The sequence below is a fragment of the Vanellus vanellus genome, assembly GCF_965231255.1.
Source record: "Vanellus vanellus genome assembly, chromosome: 2".
Classification (NCBI taxonomy): domain Eukaryota; kingdom Metazoa; phylum Chordata; class Aves; order Charadriiformes; family Charadriidae; genus Vanellus; species Vanellus vanellus.
This window is the reverse complement of record NC_138906.1, coordinates 92,210,462-92,231,604: the sequence shown is the minus strand read 5'-3', so window position 1 is coordinate 92,231,604 and position 21,143 is coordinate 92,210,462. Positions and strand designations below refer to the sequence as shown.

Here is a 21,143-nt window from a genome sequence, read left to right as displayed (position 1 = left end):
CTACACTGTTTTATTTTGTTTTCCCACAATGTTTCAGGGGACCCTTAGTCAATCATTTGTTACAGTAAGTACTAAACTTGTCAGAATGATGTAATGAGGGCTTTTAAATGTGAAAATTTGAAATTTCTGGTAGAGCCTTCTCTCCATTTTTTTTTTTTCTATTAAATGATCCTAGTCTTGTTTTTGTCGGTTTTCTTTTCAGGAAAGTAGATATTTCCCTTTCTTTCTCCTGCTTTTTTTAGGGAGAGGAGATAGACCCAAAATCAATTCCATGCTCAGGAATGTAATATTCAGCTAATTGAATTTGGTGTTTAAGGCTGGTAGAGGAAAAACTCGAAGAGGCAGTGGCTGGAAAACGAGAAAATAAGCTCACTTTTTAGCAGTGAAGGCAGTTAGCAGTGGGAACAAATTATTCTGAGAAGTTGTTGATTCTCTGTAACTTCTTGTCCTCATCTGAAGACTATATGCCTTTGTGAAGGATAACTTTTAGCCAAGCAAAAATTATTCGGCATACTACAGGACGAAACTCAGAGATGGAGTATCTTGTAAAACGTAGGTCAGCTTAAACTTTCTCTTATTTTGAATTCTATAAATATATAACAAGAAATGAAATAACCTACTTGGGTCTAAAGTATACTTTGAGTTAGAGTTTATGCAACCATATGGTTATTTATTAAGTTAAAAAGTAAAAAGAAGATATAGTCAGCAACTGTTTTGCCTTAGACTGATGTTCTACTATTTTGTACAGCCCACTTCAAATTTGGCCTTCAACTAGTAAAAGATATTTTAGCAAAAATAGAGTTGTTCGGTACATTATTTTTAGGAAAAAAAAAAGTAATTGTATCGGTTCAAGTCCATTTTTGTGTGGACTGAATGTTACAGTAAAACTTAATAGGCTGTATTTCAAAGTCTTTGTGCCTTATCAGTAATGACTGCAGTATTACAAATAATCATGTTCTGTGATATTCATGAGATGATAATTTTAAGTACAATTCCCACCTTGAAACTAAACCTTAATAGTTTGACTAGCAAAAAATGACTTTAAATGCGATTGTGAAATTTGCATTTCCTTAATATTAATAGCAAATTGTGGGAGAGACTCTGAAGTATCATTATTATATCTCCAAGCAACATGTACTTAATAGCAGAGTCCATTAACTGCATTTATTTCCATGAACTCTTTCAGTAGAAAAAGGCAAAATGTAGCCATTAAGATTTAATGGAGATAAAAAGCGTCTAACCATCCCACACCTAATAAATCATAATTAAGACCAAAATGTCAAATAAAACTCAGTCTTTATGGTCAAGGGACATTAGAAAAGAGTGGGGGTGCAATTTTATTTCAAATTAGCTGTTTCAGCAGACATCTGAATCTAGTCTTCACATTTGAGAGGTATATAGTCAAGATCAGTGTAGGGAAGTTAAAAAACAGCTAATGTGACATAAGTATCAAATACTCCTTCGCTGAAGGGAGAGGGTGACTAATGCTGCTTCCATTGAGCATTAGATCTGCTGCCATATAGCGAGTAGGGCAACAGCCAATGGCTGAGGAAGACTGTTTTTGCGAAGCTGACCTGCGTTAAACAGAACATGAGGAAGTACATTGCAGGGAACAATGCAGACGTCTCAGAGAGACAGTAGGACTGCATGACTGCAAAGGGTCAACTTTTAGAAACTAAATGAATGACTGTATTTGATACATCAAATGATTGTGCCTCACTGTCCTCTGGGATTCATGGGGTCACAGTGGCAGTGACATGATGAAAGAGCCCTGCTAGAGCTCTGTGTTTCAGGGACTTCTTCATCGAATGCATGAATGGTCCTTGGCACAGCAACAGGATCTCAGGGCTATACTCTCCCAGGAAGGAGCCCTGACCACCAGCTTCCAGAGTCAGGGTGTTACTTGCCTTCCTGTCTTCCGTCCAGTGAATTTTGAACAGATGGACTATTTCCTTTGAAAGAATATGTCTTTAGAAATGGGAAGACTGAGAGAGGTTTGAGTATTTCTGCTCTGTTGTTTCCTGTACGTCTCTGATCATGAGCTTCCTTAAATTATGCAAGTATTGGCCCCATATTATTCTCCCTCTAGTCATGGCTGATATCCCGTGCTTCAATAATGACAAATAATTAAGCAAACCTGCTTCCATTCTCATAGTAGAAAGACAGTTTATTTAATATACCTTCCTTTTAGTGTAGCTAACTTAATACAGCTGCTGACTTTGTTCAGTGCTGTATTTTTAATAGGCAAGCTCTTTGGCAGATTACGCTCTAATTATGTGTCCACACAGTGCCTAGTCCATTGAAGACCCTATTTTGGAGGGTGCCTAATGCATTTCTTCTAAGAAGAATAAACAGACACTGCCTAGAATGTGACCTGGCCTAGGAGTTAGAAGAAGAAAGGGGAATGCACAGTTGCAGTCATGTCATTTAACTGGGACGTGCAGGGCTCCATCACAAATCCATCCCAGATTATAGGTAGAATTTAAGAAATTTACTAAAATCAGTATCAGTCTAGGTACACTGGACTAGCAGAGATTCACTAGCAGATGAGATAGCAAGCACTTTGCACGAATTGCCCTGAAATAATGTTTTCAGCAGTTCTGATGTGTTTCAAACAAGTGGGAAGGGGACGAGCGTCATGCTGTCACGTGCTCCTTTGCTCCACAGTCCAGCAAAGATGAACCCACATAAGTGAGCATCCCTCTATATCTGTCAAATACCATGATGGCATCTGAGTCTGTAAAAGCCCAGCAGGATCCTCGCCTCTCTTACCTGATGCTACTGGGAGCTTTGAACAAGGCAGTTGCTTCCCACAGCATACTGCCTCTACAGGGGCTTGAATACAGGAGCACACATAGATATGCATTTTCACTTGGCACACAAACTTTTATAAAAAATGAAATGAAATTATTGACCAACTTGAATTTGGTAAGTTTCACTATGAACAAGAGACACCACAGGACACCAAATAACGCAGATACATGAGCACTTTGAAGCTAAGAAGTCTTGTACAAACCCAGAGACAAAACACTTAAAAAATCCTATTCAATACAATGCAGTACTCTCCAGATCTTCATCATCCTTTTCCAACTTACCAGTGTCTCAGCGTTACCTCTTTTTTATTCAAAAAGTGCTTAATAGTCTAGGTAGGTACTTACCTCAAACCAGGACACAGGCTCTCTTTAAACTTCTGCTTATGAGCTTATGAAGATGAGGAATGGTATCAGAATTTGGGATCCTTCATGTTTTTCTTGGGGCGTTCATGTGGGTATCTGGGCATAAATTCCTGACTCAGCTGCCAGACCAACTGGCATTTTTCAAAGGAAGCGGTGATAGGCATTTTGAGAAGAAAGTTCTCCTGAGACACATGGATATTTGGAGAGTTGGTAGAAAAGTTAAAAACAAAGAAAAGGTGTCCTGCATGTTTGCCTTAGATGCTCAAAAGAAAGAGCGATGCTGAACAAAAGCATCATTGCTTCTTTTTTTTTTTAAGAAAAATGCAAATCATCTAGTTCAACCTATATACCAGGCTTGCACGCTTCTGCTATACTTGAAAGTATACTCTTCTCACTCTACCTTTTGCTGAACAAAAGAGCAGGCCACAAACATGAGCAACTGTTTACAACAGCACTATAAAAACTGTAGACCGTTGTGTCTTGAGGAGATCGCATAGCTCGTCTGGAACAGCAGAAAATTAATTTCAAGTATAGTTGTGTGTTCATATGAGGCAAGGAGTCGGTGGGGAAAGAGAGGGATGGTGGCAAAGAAGGTTTCTATACTTTTTTTTATAGTCCTCTCATATCCATTTCCAGTGTAATTTTGCATAATAAAGAAGACAGAACAGCGACGGGATCAAACTAAACGTAAGCTGTAAGCTGAGTTGTGGTGCATTTATTGGTAGCATGCCAGACCTTTGTTTTTGCTGTTTATGTATTTCCATTGATTAAGCACAGCTCTGCTCTGGAACTGCTGATCCTGGAGCATCTGCTTCCTGAACACCTTACCTCTGGGCTGCAGGGGTTCTCATTGGTGTGCGAAAGCACACTCGGTAGTGTTCCGAGGGTAGCCTACGCCTTCTTTTTGCACAGAAAATGATAGTAAAATGATAGTAGCATTTTGTCTTTACAGATGGCTGCTGCAAGACTTCCTGCTACCGCAGGTTGATGACCACAGTTGAACTATCTGTGGCACTTGACTCAATTAATTTTGCCTTTTCCTCTGTGATTCCATAGTTCAATGGAGGGCTATTTCCCAACTCTCTCCCTCCTGCCCACCTGTCACGGGCTCAACGCATTCCCATAGTAACTATTTAAATTATGCTCATTTAATTTTTATTCCATAATTGTTTAATCCCGTGTGCATTTGATTAGTGCACTTGATATTAAATTCTGCCACCTTTCCTTCTTCTTAGTAGGATGCTATTTTATGCACATTAACGTGGGAATCAGCAAGCCCGCTTGCTCAGTAAGGTGAGATACAACCCATTCGACTTGACCACATTTACAGGCTATCTATCCACCGTGTTCCTTGTGAAGCCTTGGTTCTGGTGCCTTGTGGATTGTACAGAAGGGCTGAAAGCACCTTGGTGAGAAGGCTGGCTTTGTTTTCAGTAAGATCTAAACTAGCGTGTTATGTAGTCTTGTGCAGATTCTAGGTCAGGTGACAAGAGAGATGCACTAACTTGCTTATCCCATGTTGTGGGGGAGGGTCTGTCACCACATGGTTTCTACAGAAAGAAATAGCAGCACAGCAGGTATTTTCATCATGTGAGGCGAAAAACTCACAACTGAAGATTGCAGATTATATGAACACAAGAGAAGAGAAAGCTGTTAGAATATATGAAGTTAAAATGAGAATTTAATGGTAGTGTGCTCAGATGTTCCCTGGCAAACATTTGTATTCATAAAAAATATTGCTTTCATTTGAGTCATTTGAGTAGGTGTGACTGCTTAGTAGGACTGAGCTGTCTCTTACAAAAAAATACTATGTTGAAGAACAATATATATCTCTAAAGCGTGATAGCAGATGTAGATAACTGATGAGAGGCAAGAAAGACAAGTACAAACACATCATTCAGAAATAAGTGTTGTTTGGCTCATGGGAGATGACAACATTTCCATATCCTCTTTTTATTCCTTTTTATGTTTATTTATGTATTCATAGATATGCCGCATTTCGTGTAGCATTCTATGTATACAGATAACTTTTATAGGTCAAAAATGCCCTGTACAAACCTCAAAACCAAAATTAAAATGCTTTAATAGAAATGAATGTATATAAATATATATACATATATGCGTCTATATATAACGTAATTGTGTTTAAGATCTTCATGGTATATAATCTTTTGCTCTGTAGACACGCGTGGGGCGGGATTCTGAAACTAAACACAGTTACTTCATGTTTGCAGAAAAAGTAAATGCACTATTAGTGGGATGTGGAGACTGCCTTTGCCCACCCTCGGCAAATGACCTGGTTGAAAACACCTATGAAGATGAGAATGTCAGTGTAAATAGCTGGGGGCAGGCAGTGGGATTAAATACTTAAAAATTGAAATTAAAATGGATTAAAAACTGTCTGGAGGGCATTTGCCCCAAACTGTTCCTGTTAAAGAGGAGTCCAGCATCAGCTGCGCTAAACAGAAACCCAGCCACTTCAAAGGGAATTTGAAGCAAAGAAGGAAATAGCGTGGAAAAAAGTATAAAAGCAGCGTGGAGCTTCCTAACAGGAGGCAGAGACCTGTGAGCAGAAACAGCTGACTGCCAAAACCTGGTCTGACGCTGCTGTAAGTCACCCCCTCTGGCATCACACCTCCGCCTCGGCCAGCGGGAGCAGCCTCCCCGTGGGACACCGGGGGCTCTGCCCTTGGTGGGACGGCAGCGTGGGGAGCCACGAGCAGGGATCCACACCGCAGATTTGTCTGTGCACAGGAGCTCACGGGCTGCTTTCTCACCAGCGTGTGCGTTAACGTTTCGTAGGGAGCTGCACAGGTGCACGTAAAGCTAGAGTATACGCATCTCCTCCCAGGAGGGGCGTGCAGGGTAACCCACGCTCCCAGAAGAGGGAACGTGTGCGTTTAACCCCCACATCCTGTGAGAGGGAGCGGGTGTGCAGGTAACTCTGCACCTGTGCGTGATTAGAGCTCTTTGGGATCAGTTACGGAAGGGTGTTTCAAAATTTGTAGGTGTTTATTGACATTGTGTAGGGACTGGTATTGTGATTTATCTGTTGTATCACTGATACAACAGATTACAATTGTACAATTTCTGTATAGTTCACTGATTGCAGGTTAATTATGTGTAGTTGCACACAAACAGTCAGAGGAGCATGTTTGTAAAGGAAGACAACCTGACAGTGCGACTGTACAAGCAAAGGTGAGCCCATTCTGCATTTACTCCAGAGGTCGTGCCAACTTCATGTGAAAGAATCTTGGTAGCAGATGGCGTATTGATCACCTTTGTGAGTGCATGCCTGGTCCTGCTTCTGTCAGAATCATAGAATCATAGAATTGTCTAGGTTGGAAGAGACCCTTGGGATCATCGAGTCCAACCATCTACCCTACTCTACAAAGCTCTCCCCTACACCATATCCCCCAACACCACATCTAAACGTCTCTTAAACACATCCAGGGATGGTGACTCAACCACCAGTTGAAGCAGTGTTATATTGATAATGGTTTCAAACTCTTCTCAGCAAGTGCCACAAAACGTATCAAGGAGCACTGACCATGGGTAGTGGCTCGGCAGCTTGGACAGTCTTTAAAAAAAAAAAAAAAAGTCACAAAGCAGGTAGTACAGCACTGGGACATGTTGCAAAGGGGGGTTGTGGGGTTTCCATCTGTGGAAGTTTCCAGAACTTGGCTACACAGAACTATGGCTGACCAGATCTAGTGTTAGGTAGTGAATCAGTAAATCGTTTTGATCCAGATTTGGTTACTCTGAGTGAACTCAGCAGTTTTTCTCTGGGGCGGTAGGTAAAGACAGGAATGGAGAAAGAATTTAGAGGTGGGTTACAAATTGGCTACATGCAGAGAACAACGGGTGAGAGGGAGGGAAACTGTGGAGCTCTGCAACGGTCGGCCCAGTGTGGATTTTCATACACAGTGTATGAGAGGGACTGTGAAATTTGCTGATGAAATTAAGGTGACAGGCAATGTCTGTGAGGGAAGGCTTGGGATATTAGAAAGGAAGAAGTCAGCTGAAGATTTGAGTAAAAGAACTAGGATGAAATTTAGTAGAGAGTGGAAGATTATAGTTGGTCTGACAGACCAGTGGCAAGAAATTCTGATGCAAGTTGGAAGCTCATCGGGTAGAGATGCGGTGAGTTCTGACAACTCAGCTGAATCACAATAACCACCCATGTGACTGCTCTTGACTCATGGTAAGTATCAACCACATTTAGCTAAGTGAGCCCCAGTGAAGGAAAACTGTCTCAGATTTGGATGGGATTATGTCAATGTGCAGCAATGTGTTAAGCTGCTCTAACTTCATGATCTGTCTGAGCCCCACTTGCGTGGGGTACAGTGAGCTATTAAGGTTTTGTAGCTGTAAGCAAGGGAGCTGTCATTCTAGCATGTATGAAAACATATTTTCTGCAGAATTAGTATTAATACTATTGCACAACTCACTGATAAAGCCTGGGAAGTGCGTTTGCAGTTTTGCTCCCCTAGAAGCTTGAATTGAAAGAGGGTGACTACCAGAATGATTAGGGGAGAGAAGAGCTTGTTTTCTGGGAATAAACTAGAAAAACATACATCGTTGAGCATAGTGAAGGCGGAGATGGCATTAAATATTGTCAGCGTAAATACTAGGGAGAGAAAGGAGCTATCTGAAAGCTAAAGGGTGAGATTAGGGAGAGCAGAAAAAAGCCATGGGAACTGGCCATGAATACTAGTTAAATTTAGAAACATTTAAGTGGTGAGATTCAAAGCAGTGGAATTAATGTAGTCAAATCTAACTCGTTAAGCAAGCACTGGATCAATACATCAAAAGGTGCTGTCTGATGGTGGCTACCTGTGACATCAACTGGCTGAATGTGGTGACCCAGGAGATACTAGTTCCAATCTTCTGTTTCAATAACATTAGTACCAGTATTATTGTCATCGTTGTTATGAGAAGGATTACATCTGTGTACACCAACTTCAGTAAAAACTTCTTATTCGTTCTTTAATTCTTCCTGTGTTTAAATAGGAGGTTCAGCTGAGGTAAACCCAGGAATTATTCATATTGAATTTATTTCATCATTGTCTCTCGTGTGTGTGAGCTTCTGATATATGAAAGTAACATAACAAAGAGCCTTTCGTCTTTTATTCAAATGGAGAATGTCAGATGGAGGTTAACAATGTTGTTTTTGTTTGAGCATGCAGGAACAAGTAATCAAGTGATGTCATTTTCCCTTTTCTATTTCAATTTGCAGTGAAATACCAAAGTTAAATGATTACTGGCAAGGCTTTCTCCGCTTCTGCATTTCTCTTCTCTATTTTGACCTTAAACAGCTGACAAGCTAATGGATTATATGTTGTTTTTCTCTAGTTTTTCCTGGATAACGCTGTGAAAGCTTTTCCCTCAGTTCTTAATTCATCAAATGCAAGTTTTCCTAATTCGAGTAATCAGACACGGTGGTGTATACAAAACAACTGTTTTTTCCTACCGGTAAGTTCATTTTACATTTCTTTGTTTGTTTACAACAATTACACTAAATTGACTGTGGCTGGATCTGCTTGAAGTTAAACACCCACCAGTTTTTAAGACTGCGGCAAAAGCTTGATTTTTTTTCAGTCACCTGAAACTGCATTTGAAGGAAGTGTGAAGTTAAAGGAGGTTAGTACTTCTGAAAATAGAGGTTTTAATGAATGCCAGATAAAAAGCAGGAAACAGTCTGATAACTAAGAAGTGTATCTCACCCATGGCAACAAATGGGCTTTACCAGGTATCAGGAGAACACACAGCAACTGCAAAGCAGACTGTGCACTGAAAGCTCCACATCGCTGTCTGTGAGAAAACCAGGTGGGTCTGCAGACGGGTTTCACAAGGGCCGGTGGTAGACCTGAACGTACTCACCACTTTCATCATTGGCCTGGCAGTAAATGTGAAATCTGTGATCGTCGCACTTCTGTCATTGCATATTTGATTAAGAGGTGAGGCGAGAGGGTGGAAATACAACACTCGGGTACCACTGCATAAACCGTTTAAAAGATTTTAACTGATTTGAAGAAGACGTCTTAGCATGAACAAAAGCACAGCAGCACATGCAAGAAGAGAGGGAAGGACATGCCTGCAAAAAATGGGATCTGTATCCTAAAGAGGAATCATTCTTAAAGGGATTACAAAAGACCGGCAGTTGAACATAACAAGCTGTATATCATGCCAAAATATATCAATAGTCTTTGGATGAATAAGCAGGAGGCAGTGAGAGGAGAAGGGAGATTATTTTATCGCTATGCAGAATTGATGAGACCAGTACCAGAATGGTGTGTGCTGATTTCCACCCAATATGTTTTACACAAAACAGCTATTCAGTATGTCAAGCTAAACAATCCTGGGCACACACAAAAGCGAGATGTTAATTATGTATAAAACTCTTCTGGAAAAAAAAACCACAGCTGCAGTAACTGCAGCACTTAAGAACTTTCAGCATCTCCCTGATAAAGCGACAGCGGAGCATAAGCTTCTGTTTCTCATTTTCAAATTTAGCTAACTAAATACCACCATGTATGGATAGGTGCCTACGTCTTCTTTAGGCCCTGACATCAAGTTATCCTTGTTGTCAAAGACGTGATACAGTCCTTCTCCCAGCCTCTGCATATGTTCACGCTCAGAAGCACACAGAAATCAATTGTTCCAATTGGTGTTGCTTTTTCAGTTAGCAGGTTCCCTAGTCATCTTTTTTTCTACTACTTGTTATAGTTTTGACCATCTTTAAAGGTATTTTGTTTTCTTTTTTACCAGTAAGTAACAAGCAGTAACAAGCATCTGAAGGATACAGTTTTCATAAATTATACTTCTTATTAAGATTCAATTTGCTGTTCTTCAGAAAAACTTGTGTATCTCTTTCCTTTGTCTTCCCATGTATAACTAAGATGTTTGTCAGCTCTTCATGTGATTGGCGCATTTTTAAGGATTAGTGGTTTATAGATCTTAAACTGTTAAAATACATTCTTTCATCAAAGAAAATTTGATAAATTGGCACAAATATTATGTTAAAATGCCACTTCTGATAATAATAAATGAAAAGATCAGGTTGGCTAAAGTTTTTAAACACATTTTCCCTCACTTCTTTTATTAAACAGCTCTCAGATGCAGATCATTTTCATCCTCAGGCACTGCATAACTTCTGCCTTGAAAAAGCTACAAATTCTTTTTGAGTTACTACTTTTGATGTTTTTCTTTTAATCTGGAAATAAAATGATTCTGTCTTTACTGAATGAAATATTGAGTCTTTAAGCGGACAAATGTTTGTTTCCTTAAATTAAAAAATTAGTCTTTTGAATCTATGTGTTAGATTTAAGCTTTATTCATGCGGATAAGCTTACTGTGATTTATAATAGTGGACCTGACAGATCTATTGACTATGTCTTCTAAAATCTCTGATTTTTTTCATTATTTCAGCCCCCATAGAATTTAGTTCATTTTGAAGCATACTGATTCTCCCCCTGCTCCACCCCCTAAAATAACTTTCCAAGTTGTATTGATTGCTTTCTTGCTCTTTTTAAAGACTTGGGAAAGATTATACAGTAAGTTTTAGGGACTTTGCTTGTGTTTAGTTATTGATTAGTTTTGCTGTGATGATTCTTTATAATAGGAGTTAGGCCTGGGAGATTTCAAGTCGTGCATTTCTCTTCCTGTGATAAAATACAGTGTGGTATCAGTGCTGCCATCTCCACATGTTAAATAAATGAAAGTCATAATACTGACTTCTAAAAGATGCAGTTTTGGAATACACTTTATTTGACTAGGGAATTCTAAAACTACTTTATCTTCAAGTTTTTCTCCATAGACGTATTGGCGTAGAATCCCTTTTTACTTTAGTAAAGATCTTTATAACTACAGAACTGTAGATCTCAAAATTTAAGAGAAGAGACCAAACGCACTGGACTGGAGATAAGATCCTAAGGGTGTAGTGCACTGGTGCAAGGCACTGAGCCTGTGATCCTAGTAAGAAAGGCACTCAGACTCTGGAAGGTATTGGTTAAAATACCATTCATTGGAGCTAGCACAGGAAGAAAAAAGAGGGTGGATGGAGTTACATCCCTTCAGATGCTGGGAACTCTGAATTGTGCAGCATCGGATGGTCCTCCAGTCAGGGACGGCGTGTGGTGCAGACCTCATCTGTGGAGAGGTTACCCGGTGTTTTCCTCTGTTGAGCTTTGACCGGATTTTCTGAAAAGGAAACATTTCTATTCATCATTTCTGCTGTCAGACAAAGATGATGTCCCTGAGAACTTGCTGCCGCACTATTAGATAAAGTCGAGGCCACAGAGGTGGCATCACCACTGCTACCAAGTGGGGAGCTGCCTGCAGGCTCCTTGGTTGCAATAAATTGGCTGAGCTGGCTGAGGCTATCCCACGGCCAAGGGATATGCCGAGCACAGCATGGACCTGCACCTGCTCAGCCCCACCGCTATGTGGATTGCTAACTCTTCAGTGTGCAGTCATCTTTCGGTCAAGGTCACTGCAAAGGATTGGTATCACTGCAACTCTCTGCCTTGGAAAAGGCCTCAATGCCTGTGTAGTCTGAGCCCTTTTAATTCTTCAGTCGGTTGTATGGAGTTGTAGGTTGAACGAGCCTGAAATGGGTCTTCACTAAGAAACAAGCCCAGTGTACTTGCACACAAAAGCTGTAATTTTTTCCCAGCTGGGCATTAATTCCTCCGTAGGAAAGTTCATGTTCATTTGATGAAGTGCGAGCAGACCGCTTGGCCCAGGAGACAGGCTGCCATTTGTCTGACAGCTTGCAATTTTTGTGCTTTGACAGAGACCAGAGCTCTCATCCTATACATGTGACAGTAATTCCACCAGTCCTGATTTTCTGTATGGCCACTTTGACTGTTCCTTCCCCAAATTGTTATTGTTTTCCAGTGTCTTGCCTGCTTTGGAGCTGCATGCATCCTTCAGAGAAGCTAGCTAGAATATCAGTTACCTTTATTCCTCCGCAGTGTATCTTTTGAAGCATTTTGTCTTGCATTTCCTCCTCCAATTTTTTTTCAAGCCCTTTTTCTGAAAAGCTGAAAGGGTTAGAAAGGATTCGAGCTACAATTCTTCAAGCATCTACTAAAATTTGCAAATTCTGACAGGAATGGAAAAGTTCATTTGCAGTTTTGAGCACTCAGAAGCAATAGCCTTGAATATATGTAAGATACGGTTGGAAAAAGGTTAATTTAAGGTGGCATTTTAAAAAAAAAAAAAAAAGCTGCATAACCTGGTGTGGCTGTTCAAGCAGAGTTGCCTACAGACTCATTTCCAGATCTGCTGGTTGCTTACTGGAATCTTGCATTGCAATACACAGTATCGGAGTCTGCATTCTTTGATGTGTGGCTGCGCCACTCTTCTCTAATCCGTCCACCCTTGTTTGAAATCTTAGCTAAAATTTTCAATCTGGTTTATGTGTTCCTGCGGAACACTAACAGAGACTGTCTGTTCTGCTTGGAAGTTTCTTGGCCTTTGTCGAACTGCACCCAGTTGTGGATTCGAGACTGCCTTTTGTTTGCTTGTTTCTTTTTGACAAACTGATTTTACAAGTAGAATGTCTTACAGAGTAAAAAATAGATGCTGCTGCTTTTACGTAACACTGAATTTGGAGTGTGACCTCCTGTGGAATGCAGCCATCAGAGAAGTTTTATTTTTGGTGATTCTGAACAGCCGTTCTTTCTATTTCTTATTTCAAGCAGATCTGCAAGCAAATTACAGTAACAGCAGAGATTCAGATGGCAGATCAATTCTGTCTGATGGGTGCTGTGAAAATTATTCTTCTTAGTGATCCTCCAAAATTAGTATACAGTGATTCAGGTTCTGTCAAAAGTACTGCTATCAACAAGACAACAGTAGTCTGAAAATAGCCTATCTAGAAATAGAATGCTTTGTAGTTTCAGAAAAGATAACTTCCTTACAAGGCCCAAGACTGTAATTTTCAGGAAGTGTCTTTGGCAAAGGTGCTGTATGTTAAGGACTAAGGTAATGATTCTAGTGAGAATGTATTATTCCTGTTTTAGCATAAATTTTGACGCCCTAATCCATTTCCAGAAAGCATCCAGAGAAAATATTTTTCCAGGAAAAAAAACTTCAACCGTACGTTTTTTTTGTTGATATGTATGACACAGGAAAGAAAAGGCTTTTTTAACAATTGAATGTGTTCTTATGTAGTCATAACTCAGGAGGATTTGACAGAAGGATTTTGTTATATTTATATTATGCATAGGCCATGTTAATAATTTTGTATTCTTCATATCTTAGCTTTATTTCTAGAGTCTGTAAAACTGCATATCTGTGAGGTTCATAACAACTGTGTAATGCATCAATTTATAAATACTGCAGATATAGGCGATGAAATTGTTGTTTTCAGATCCTCTGACGTTTTACCTTGATCCTTATGCTAGTAATACATACAGGGTAGTTATTGAACTCAAGCACCAGTGAAAAACCTGCAGTGGCACGGGAATAAATCTTTTGTCAGTCTGCTGGCAGTAGGCTCTTGCATTAGACTTCAACACCAACAGTGGTGACCTATGAACAGGCACTCCTCGCTTCTGCAGATGAGTAAATCAAAAGCGACAAAGGGTGAAAATTGGGGAGTACAAATGAGAAGCATAGCCTGGATTCTGTTGAGTTGTGGGTGAATTGGAGCCTAGTAAGAAAAAGGGTCTATTTTATGAAATACCAGCATCTGGTTGTTGTTGACTGCCTGTAAACCATAATGTCCCAGGTGGCGATAGATTCCATGTTTAAGGGTCAGTCAATAATTTGTTTTTTAAACTAGACTGAGCATTTTGTTATGTATGATTTCCTACTTAAGAACCACATTCTAAATATGTCCCATTTGATTTTTCTTTGCCAGTATTTTATATACAGCTGCATATTAGGACTCATTTCCTGTTCTGTTTTCCTGAGGATAAATTATGAATTGAAAATGGTGATAATGTTGATTGCATTGGTGGGCTACAATGTCATCCTTCTGCACACTCATGGGCCCATGCTGGATGACTACAGCAAATTTATGTATGCAATGGCACCCCTTAGAAGGTAGGTGGATAACTCCAGTCCTTCTGAAATTAATAGTATACCTACAGCAGTTCTTATACCACGGAACAGATTTTTTTTCTATCTATCTGTTTGACTATATAATCTACAAGTCACAATTTAAAATCAATGTCATGATACAGTTAATATATGATTTGATGTCACACCTCAGAGCATGAGAAAAAAATAAACAAGTCTGGGGAAGGTGTTTAAATCACATACTATAGGAAATAGAGTATGGTTTAATTTGCATTTTTGTAATAAAGGACATTAGGAAGAAGTAATCATTAAGGTTGTTAAGGCCTAAGGCTGAACATAATTAAGGCTGTTAAAGCATATTTGCTACAAGCGAAAGAAAAACAGCTTCCTCAGAACTAGTACATTGCCTTAAAACTTCACAAATGCAGTCTTAGCTATTGAAAAAAATAGTAGAGCAACAGTTTGGACTTTTTTGCTGTGCTTGCAGATTTGTATGCGAAGTTTTCAGTGAGACTGCTGAAATCTTTGTTATAGGTGATAATACATAAGAGCGAAATTATGACTCTAAACCTAAGTATTGCCGTGTAAAATAATTTCGGGGCACATGTAATTTCTACCTCATTTTCAAAACAAAGAGGTGATTCTCTTCTCTTTAGGCTGAGTGTGTAGTGCATATGCCACAATAGAAAAACTGAATATTCAGCGTAGAGTTTCAGTATCCTTTTTACTGTGCTGTAAACTGCTTGAGATCTTTAGGACAAGGAGACAATTAAGGAAAAAGATCTGAATTAAAAAACGAGTGTATGTTTTCTTTGCTCTTAAGTCCAAAGATTAATAAACAAACCCAGGTCTTTATGTTTCCATTGTGTTAGTGGAAAGGATATCTCTGTGATGGGATGGAGAACCATGCGACAGGTTAGATTTAGCATGTGCTTCTGGCAGCCTTGATTTTACCAGTCAAGCTGTGTGTCTGTTGGTGTTTTCCTTCCTTTTCTCTCACCAAGGTTCTTCTTTCCATGGCATCAAGCAGGAGAGTGGCAGTGCAAAGTGTATCCCATTACCTCTGGCATCTTTTCCCAATGCAGAGTTTTTGGTAAACTCTGTACAAGATCTAGTCTGTGCCTTCTATAATTCTGAGGTGAAAAGGCATCTTGGGAATTAGGTGCTTTAGTTTCTGTTTCTTTGCATTTATTGGATATGGTCAAGCTCTCCATTATGGAAGTAATGTTACTATGTAAAAAAATCTCTTTTTAATCTGCCTGTATAGAATAAGCACCAAATGCTCTCCATTTGTAAGCAAACCAGGATATTATTTTTACTAAATCCTCATCTTATTACTGGACTTCGAAATGTAGGCACATTTGCACAGAATGTAGTAGAAGTAATTAAAGCTGCATAATGGAGATAATATTTAATCAAATAATAAAGCATATCATATTTAAATGGTCTTAGTTTAAATGCCAGAAAGTAGTATAAATTGTGGTCTTATTCTTGTGCTAAAGCAATTTTGCTTTAACTTTTGAGCAGCCTGCTTTACTTATGTTTTTATTTTGTAGGCCAGGAATACTGAAAGACCTGAAGACAATGGGCTCAGTTTCTTTGTTTATATTCTTCGTCACATTACTGGTTTTGGGTAGACAGGTAAGATGCACACTTCTCTTCATCTGCATCAGTGGACACAATGCCAGCCTCCACATGCATCCTCCCACCTTCTCCGACATTTTTTAGATTTTCTGACAAACACCTTTATTCCCTTCTGCCCCACACCTTTGCGAAGGAGTGTCAGAAGTGTCTAAAAACCTATTTTCTTTATTACCTTCCAATATGCCCTTAAAACTCACCAATAACTGTCACCGAGACTGTAGACATTATGCTGATAGTGTGCTGTAACTATTGCTTGTCATGCTGACCAATATTGTCTCATAGCTTCCTAGCGCGCTCCCATCTGTCTGCATCCATCTGCTGTCTCCTTAGTTGCTTAATTACAAGCTATTTTCTTCACAGTTATTACCATTTGATGCAGACACAGAAACAATGTAGCACGCACACAGACGTGTACCACATGCTGAGGCCACAGTTGCGCTAAAACTATGACCCAACAGGAAACCACTGTTTTTATTACACCGGTTGTGCTTTTTCACCACAAACGTGATGACAATGGTCTTACCCTCTACGAAGCTGAGGGCAGGTACAAGGGCGGTTCCCTCTCTAAATCCTCGGGTCTGTACCTGCTCCATAGCTAAAAGCTGCAATTCCAGCCAGTTGTGCCAGGAATGATGCAGTGCACTCGACGGGGCTCTGAGATGGAAGAGGCAATCCGTGTGAGATCTCATGAACAGCCTGTACCTCCGTAGCCCGCAGCGTCGGGAAGGATCTTATCCCGTCCTGTCTTTAAATCACTCACGTACATTACAATTCCCTGAAACATAATGACTGTCATTTAAATTGCCAAGCAGGCCCTGCAGGTTACTAGAGAAAAAATTCTTATCTGACAGCTTCTCCAGTGTTTGCTGTCGTGGGCAACATCCTTCTTGAGTAGGAAATAACATTCTTCATCTGCCTGGCTGCCAGTATCATGTTGGAGTTTGCTCATCTGATGACGGTAGCAGAGAGTGGGGCTGGAGCACAGCTGCTTCCACTCAGAAAAAAAGGATAAATACTTCATCTCACCAGTCGAGAACCTTTAGTCCCTGTCAACCAAGGTGTCAGGTGGAGGTGGTGGGTGTGACACTAAGAAAAAAGGAGAGAAGGAACATCAGCTTCGCTCAGCAAGGAGAGTATTTCGTTGTGGGTTCAGTCACATCAACAAGAAAGTTTGTTTTGCACATGGCAACAGTGTATGTGCGTTGTTCCCTGTCACAGCAATTGAAAAGTGATCCTGTAATGGAAAAAGTCTTTGTTTTCAGATCTTTAGGTCCAGGATCCTTGTCGCTACACCGCTTGTTTGTGGCTCTTCAGTCTGTTGCCTTTGTTTTTTCTGCTAATTTACTCTCTCTTAAAGAAGGAGAAAAAAATCTCTGCATTTTCAAACACTCACAAGCAAAGTCTAACTGATAGCTAGAAAATGTTATGGATTAATTTTTAATACATACCTTGTCATAAGACCTGCCATTGTAAGTTACTGTTAGTGATACTAACTGGTAGCAAAGGCTTGGAAAAAGAATAGGGGAGGAAGTGAACCTGCATAGAGCAACCTTTCCCGTATGCTTCCCGCCTTCTCCCAGTCGGCATTTCTGTGGCAGTGTTTAATAGCTATTGGTTGCTCTGCTTTCTGTTACACTGTCTCATCCCTTTTTAACGCATTTTATCATCCTGGTCTTCCCAACATTGTCTGAAAATGAATTTCACAATTTGATAAAAAGTCACGTGAACGTGTCCATCTTCTTGTTTGTTTTTAGACTTTCTGCTTGCTACTTTCATTGAGTGGCTCTTGCAGAATGCTTTGGAGTCATTTTGGCAGTGTAGGCAAAGTAAAATTCTTCCTTATCCTTCTTCCACAGAGGGTAACATAAAAGTAATTTCTCTGTTGGCCATGGCATTTTTCTACTTTGCAGATAATAACATGTCTTTTCTCTTCTCTTAATATCTGGTTATTTTAACAATGTTAAAGATAATAGCCACTGATGAAAAGGGTGGTCTTTCCATTTCCCTTAAACTGGCATTGGTGCTCTTCTGTCACCAGAGTGAGTAACCAGAAAGTTCATCTAAACAAAACGTGAATGCTTTCCTACAAGCCTAGCTCTGGGAACCTGCTCACCGCTGGTCAGAAATACCTGACCTGGTGCAAAAGCAGGAGGGGGGATGTGTGTTTCTGCCTGAATGGGGATGAAGAGAGGGAGAGCTGGTATATCATTACATGTGATATGAGCCAACTTAATTCTCAGGTCCAGCTAATACTTTTAGCTGTACAACCAGCATCCCTACTGAAAGAAGTAGGCTTTCCCTCAGCTACTCATTCTTATCCTTGTCTCTCCCCACTTGTACTGGCACAGCTGCCTGTGGAGCTGTGTAGTGGCCCAAAATAGCGAAATGGTCTGGCTTAAAAATTAACCCTGGAAAAATGGTTGGGTTTCAGCCAGATCTATTTCCTGATCCGGTTTTATGGTGTGGTTGCAGCGATGCTTGTGCCGAAAGAATGAGCATAGGATGGGGGTGAGCCGCCAGTAGTCATGCCAGCGTAGGCTACAACCGTTCCCTGGCACTTAGATCAAGTGACGCATTTCATTCTGCAGGCATGCCATTAGAGTTACTTGAAAATAGGCTGGCAACAGGCAGACGATACGTTGAGAATGGCGACTCTTGCACCCTGCTTAGGCATTGCCCGGGATAATGCAGATTGGTATGGGATAGACTCTGTAAGGAGTGTGCTCCCATGTAAACACTATTGAGCAGTAAATCTCTCTCATGGCCCAGTTTGAATAACCAGTATTGACATAGCCTGTGAATTCCTTCCTCATCAGTACCTAAAATTACACATATCCCATTATTCTGTAGGCTAGGTGAATATTTTGGGTTTTTTGATCAATTATATTGTGTTTATCAACACTGAACTTCATTGGCTGTTTTATTTCTCAGATGTTTATGGCAACTTCACTCAGCCATTAAAACTGTTTCTTTGTAGTCTCTGTTCTGTTTTTTAGTGAGCTTTTATTCTGTGAGAGGATCCTTCTCAGATAATGTAGTCTTTTCAAGAGCCTCTTCTGAAAGAATTTAATGAAAATTTATTTCAAACTTCACTCCTATTCACAGGCCCATTGACTTCTTTGTAACAGATGGAGGCATGTTTACAGAAGAGGTGTCAACTCTTCCCCATTGTATCAGCTTTAGCTATTATGTCTAAATAGCTCTTTTCCTTAGCATGGTTTTTTTCCCCAAAGGACCTTGCTGTACTGTTCCCTGGGTCACCCCAGTTCTTTTCCAAAGATTTGCTTTATATCCTTACCATTTGTCAGTTCTCTGACACTGTGGCTGTTTGGAATGATCAGGCTATCCACCACAAGATTCAGACCTGCAGCTTTTTGTTTTGGTTACTTCAGTGCTGATGACTTCTTGTTGGTCAACTTATTAATGTATTCTAAGATATCTTCTGCTGACACTCCATGTTGAGAAAGTTTCTCAGACTTGCTGTCTGTAAGTAATGGCTGGGAGGTGGAATCTCTTAGCTCCCTCACCTGAATGAAAACCCAGGTTTAATTTCTAGTAATCTTACCTGCTTTAGTGCTGCCTTTGCTGCTCCTTTGCCGAATGCCATAGCATTCATCTCCCTGACTGAAGACACCTATGGCATAGGCAGCTCCTTTTGAGCTGCTTATCTTGACTTTCTGTGTGACATTCTTAGAATCATAGAATCATAGAATTGCCTAGGTTGGAAGAGACCCTTGGGATCATCGAGTCCAACCATCTACCCTACTCTACAAAGTTCTCCCTTACACCATATCCCCCAACACCACATCTAAACGTCTCTTAAACACATCCAGGGATGGTGACTCAACCACCTCCCTGGGAAGTCTATTCCAATGCCCGACCACTCCTTCTGTGAAAAATTCTTTCCTAATGTTCAGTCTAGATCTACCCTGTTGGAGCTTGAAGCCATTCCCTCTTGTTCTGTCATTAATTACCTGTGAGAAGAGACCAGCACCAACCTCTCTACAGTGTCCTTTCAAATAGTTGTAGAGAGTGATGAGGTCTCCTCTCAGCCTCCTCCTCCTCAAACTAAACAGTCCCAGCTCCTTCAACCGCTCTTCATATGATTTGTTTGCTAGGCCCTTCACCAGCTTCGTTGCCCTCCTCCTCTGCACTCGCTCTTTCAGTGATGAGAATTAGTTCATTGCCCCACTGAGGCAAATATTGAAAATAGACCTAGATGAGCGTCCCACTAGAGTTTAAAAAGACGGGTAAATATGAGACATGAATCAGGTTTTGTTGCACTTAACTGCTTTTGCCCAAGAAGTTACCACTAATTTGAACCTCTGGGGTTGCATTGCATTGCCTTGCACAGGTGCACGGTAGTTTCTAGTCCTGGAGGAAGCCAATTGCTCAGTGGTGCCTGGAGGAATGCAGTGTCCTTCATGCCCCCCTGGGTGTTCCGCTATGCTCACCCGCCGGGAAGTGCTGTTGAGTAAAGCAGCATAAGGTGAAGAAGGAAAATTTTGTATCTCAAGAATATTGTGCCTGCAGATGTATAAGGGCCATTCTGAGATATTTTCATTCTGACATGTTGAAAAGGTTCTGGAGACAACAAGTAAAGTAGGAAACAACCTTGGTTTTCATATGACTGCAAGGCTACAAAGATTGAACAGGATCTTCAACGATGTGCATATTAAATTGGCTAGATCATACAAATAAAAAAACCCATGATTTAAAGTGAGTTTTAGTAAGGTAGTGCTTTTTTGTTTTTAAAAGTTGCAATAGACATTTTGAAATCTGATACGTTTAGGTTTTTAATATCAAAGCAAACTGTAGAATACATTCTGCTTAATTTTTTCAGATTTCTGAGTTCTCTGCCATTTTTTGTGGCAGCTTAAATTTCATTCAATAAATAATACCGCAGTAAATAAATTATCTGTTTAATATTAGCTCTTAAAGAAGAAATACATATTTTTGAAGACTTCAGCTTATCTAGCACCTATTTTCAATACAAAGTAGGTACAATGTATGGATACCTAATTTCAGTTTTATGCCAGGCATCCAGTTTGCTTTTGTCAATTTATGCAAATAATCCTGACACCCCAGGTTTTTATTGTATTTTTTCTGCATTAATGCAATTGATGGCATTTGAATTTACCATCTATGTGGGGAACTTGGAAGTATAAATATGTAATATATATATTTAAAAGTTTGCCAAACCATTTTAATACCTCATCAAATCATTTTAATACCTCATTTCAACTTTCTACTCTAGCTTTGGCTGTGATCTCAACAAAATATCATTTT

The 21,143-nt window shown here is 40.0% G+C and overlaps 1 protein-coding gene across 1 annotated transcript in view; it reads left to right on the top strand.

Annotated features, from left to right (window-relative positions):
* ADCY2 (adenylate cyclase 2) overlaps positions 1-21,143 on the top strand; it is a gene marked incomplete at its 5' end in the record, with an annotated part of 231,495 nt that overhangs the window by 192,569 nt on the left and 17,783 nt on the right. The window contains 3 exons of the mRNA XM_082479253.1: positions 8,532-8,651; positions 14,050-14,234; positions 15,767-15,851. Coding sequence (XP_082335379.1) covers positions 8,532-8,651; positions 14,050-14,234; positions 15,767-15,851 — 390 coding nt within the window. The remainder of the gene's footprint in view (positions 1-8,531; positions 8,652-14,049; positions 14,235-15,766; positions 15,852-21,143) is intronic.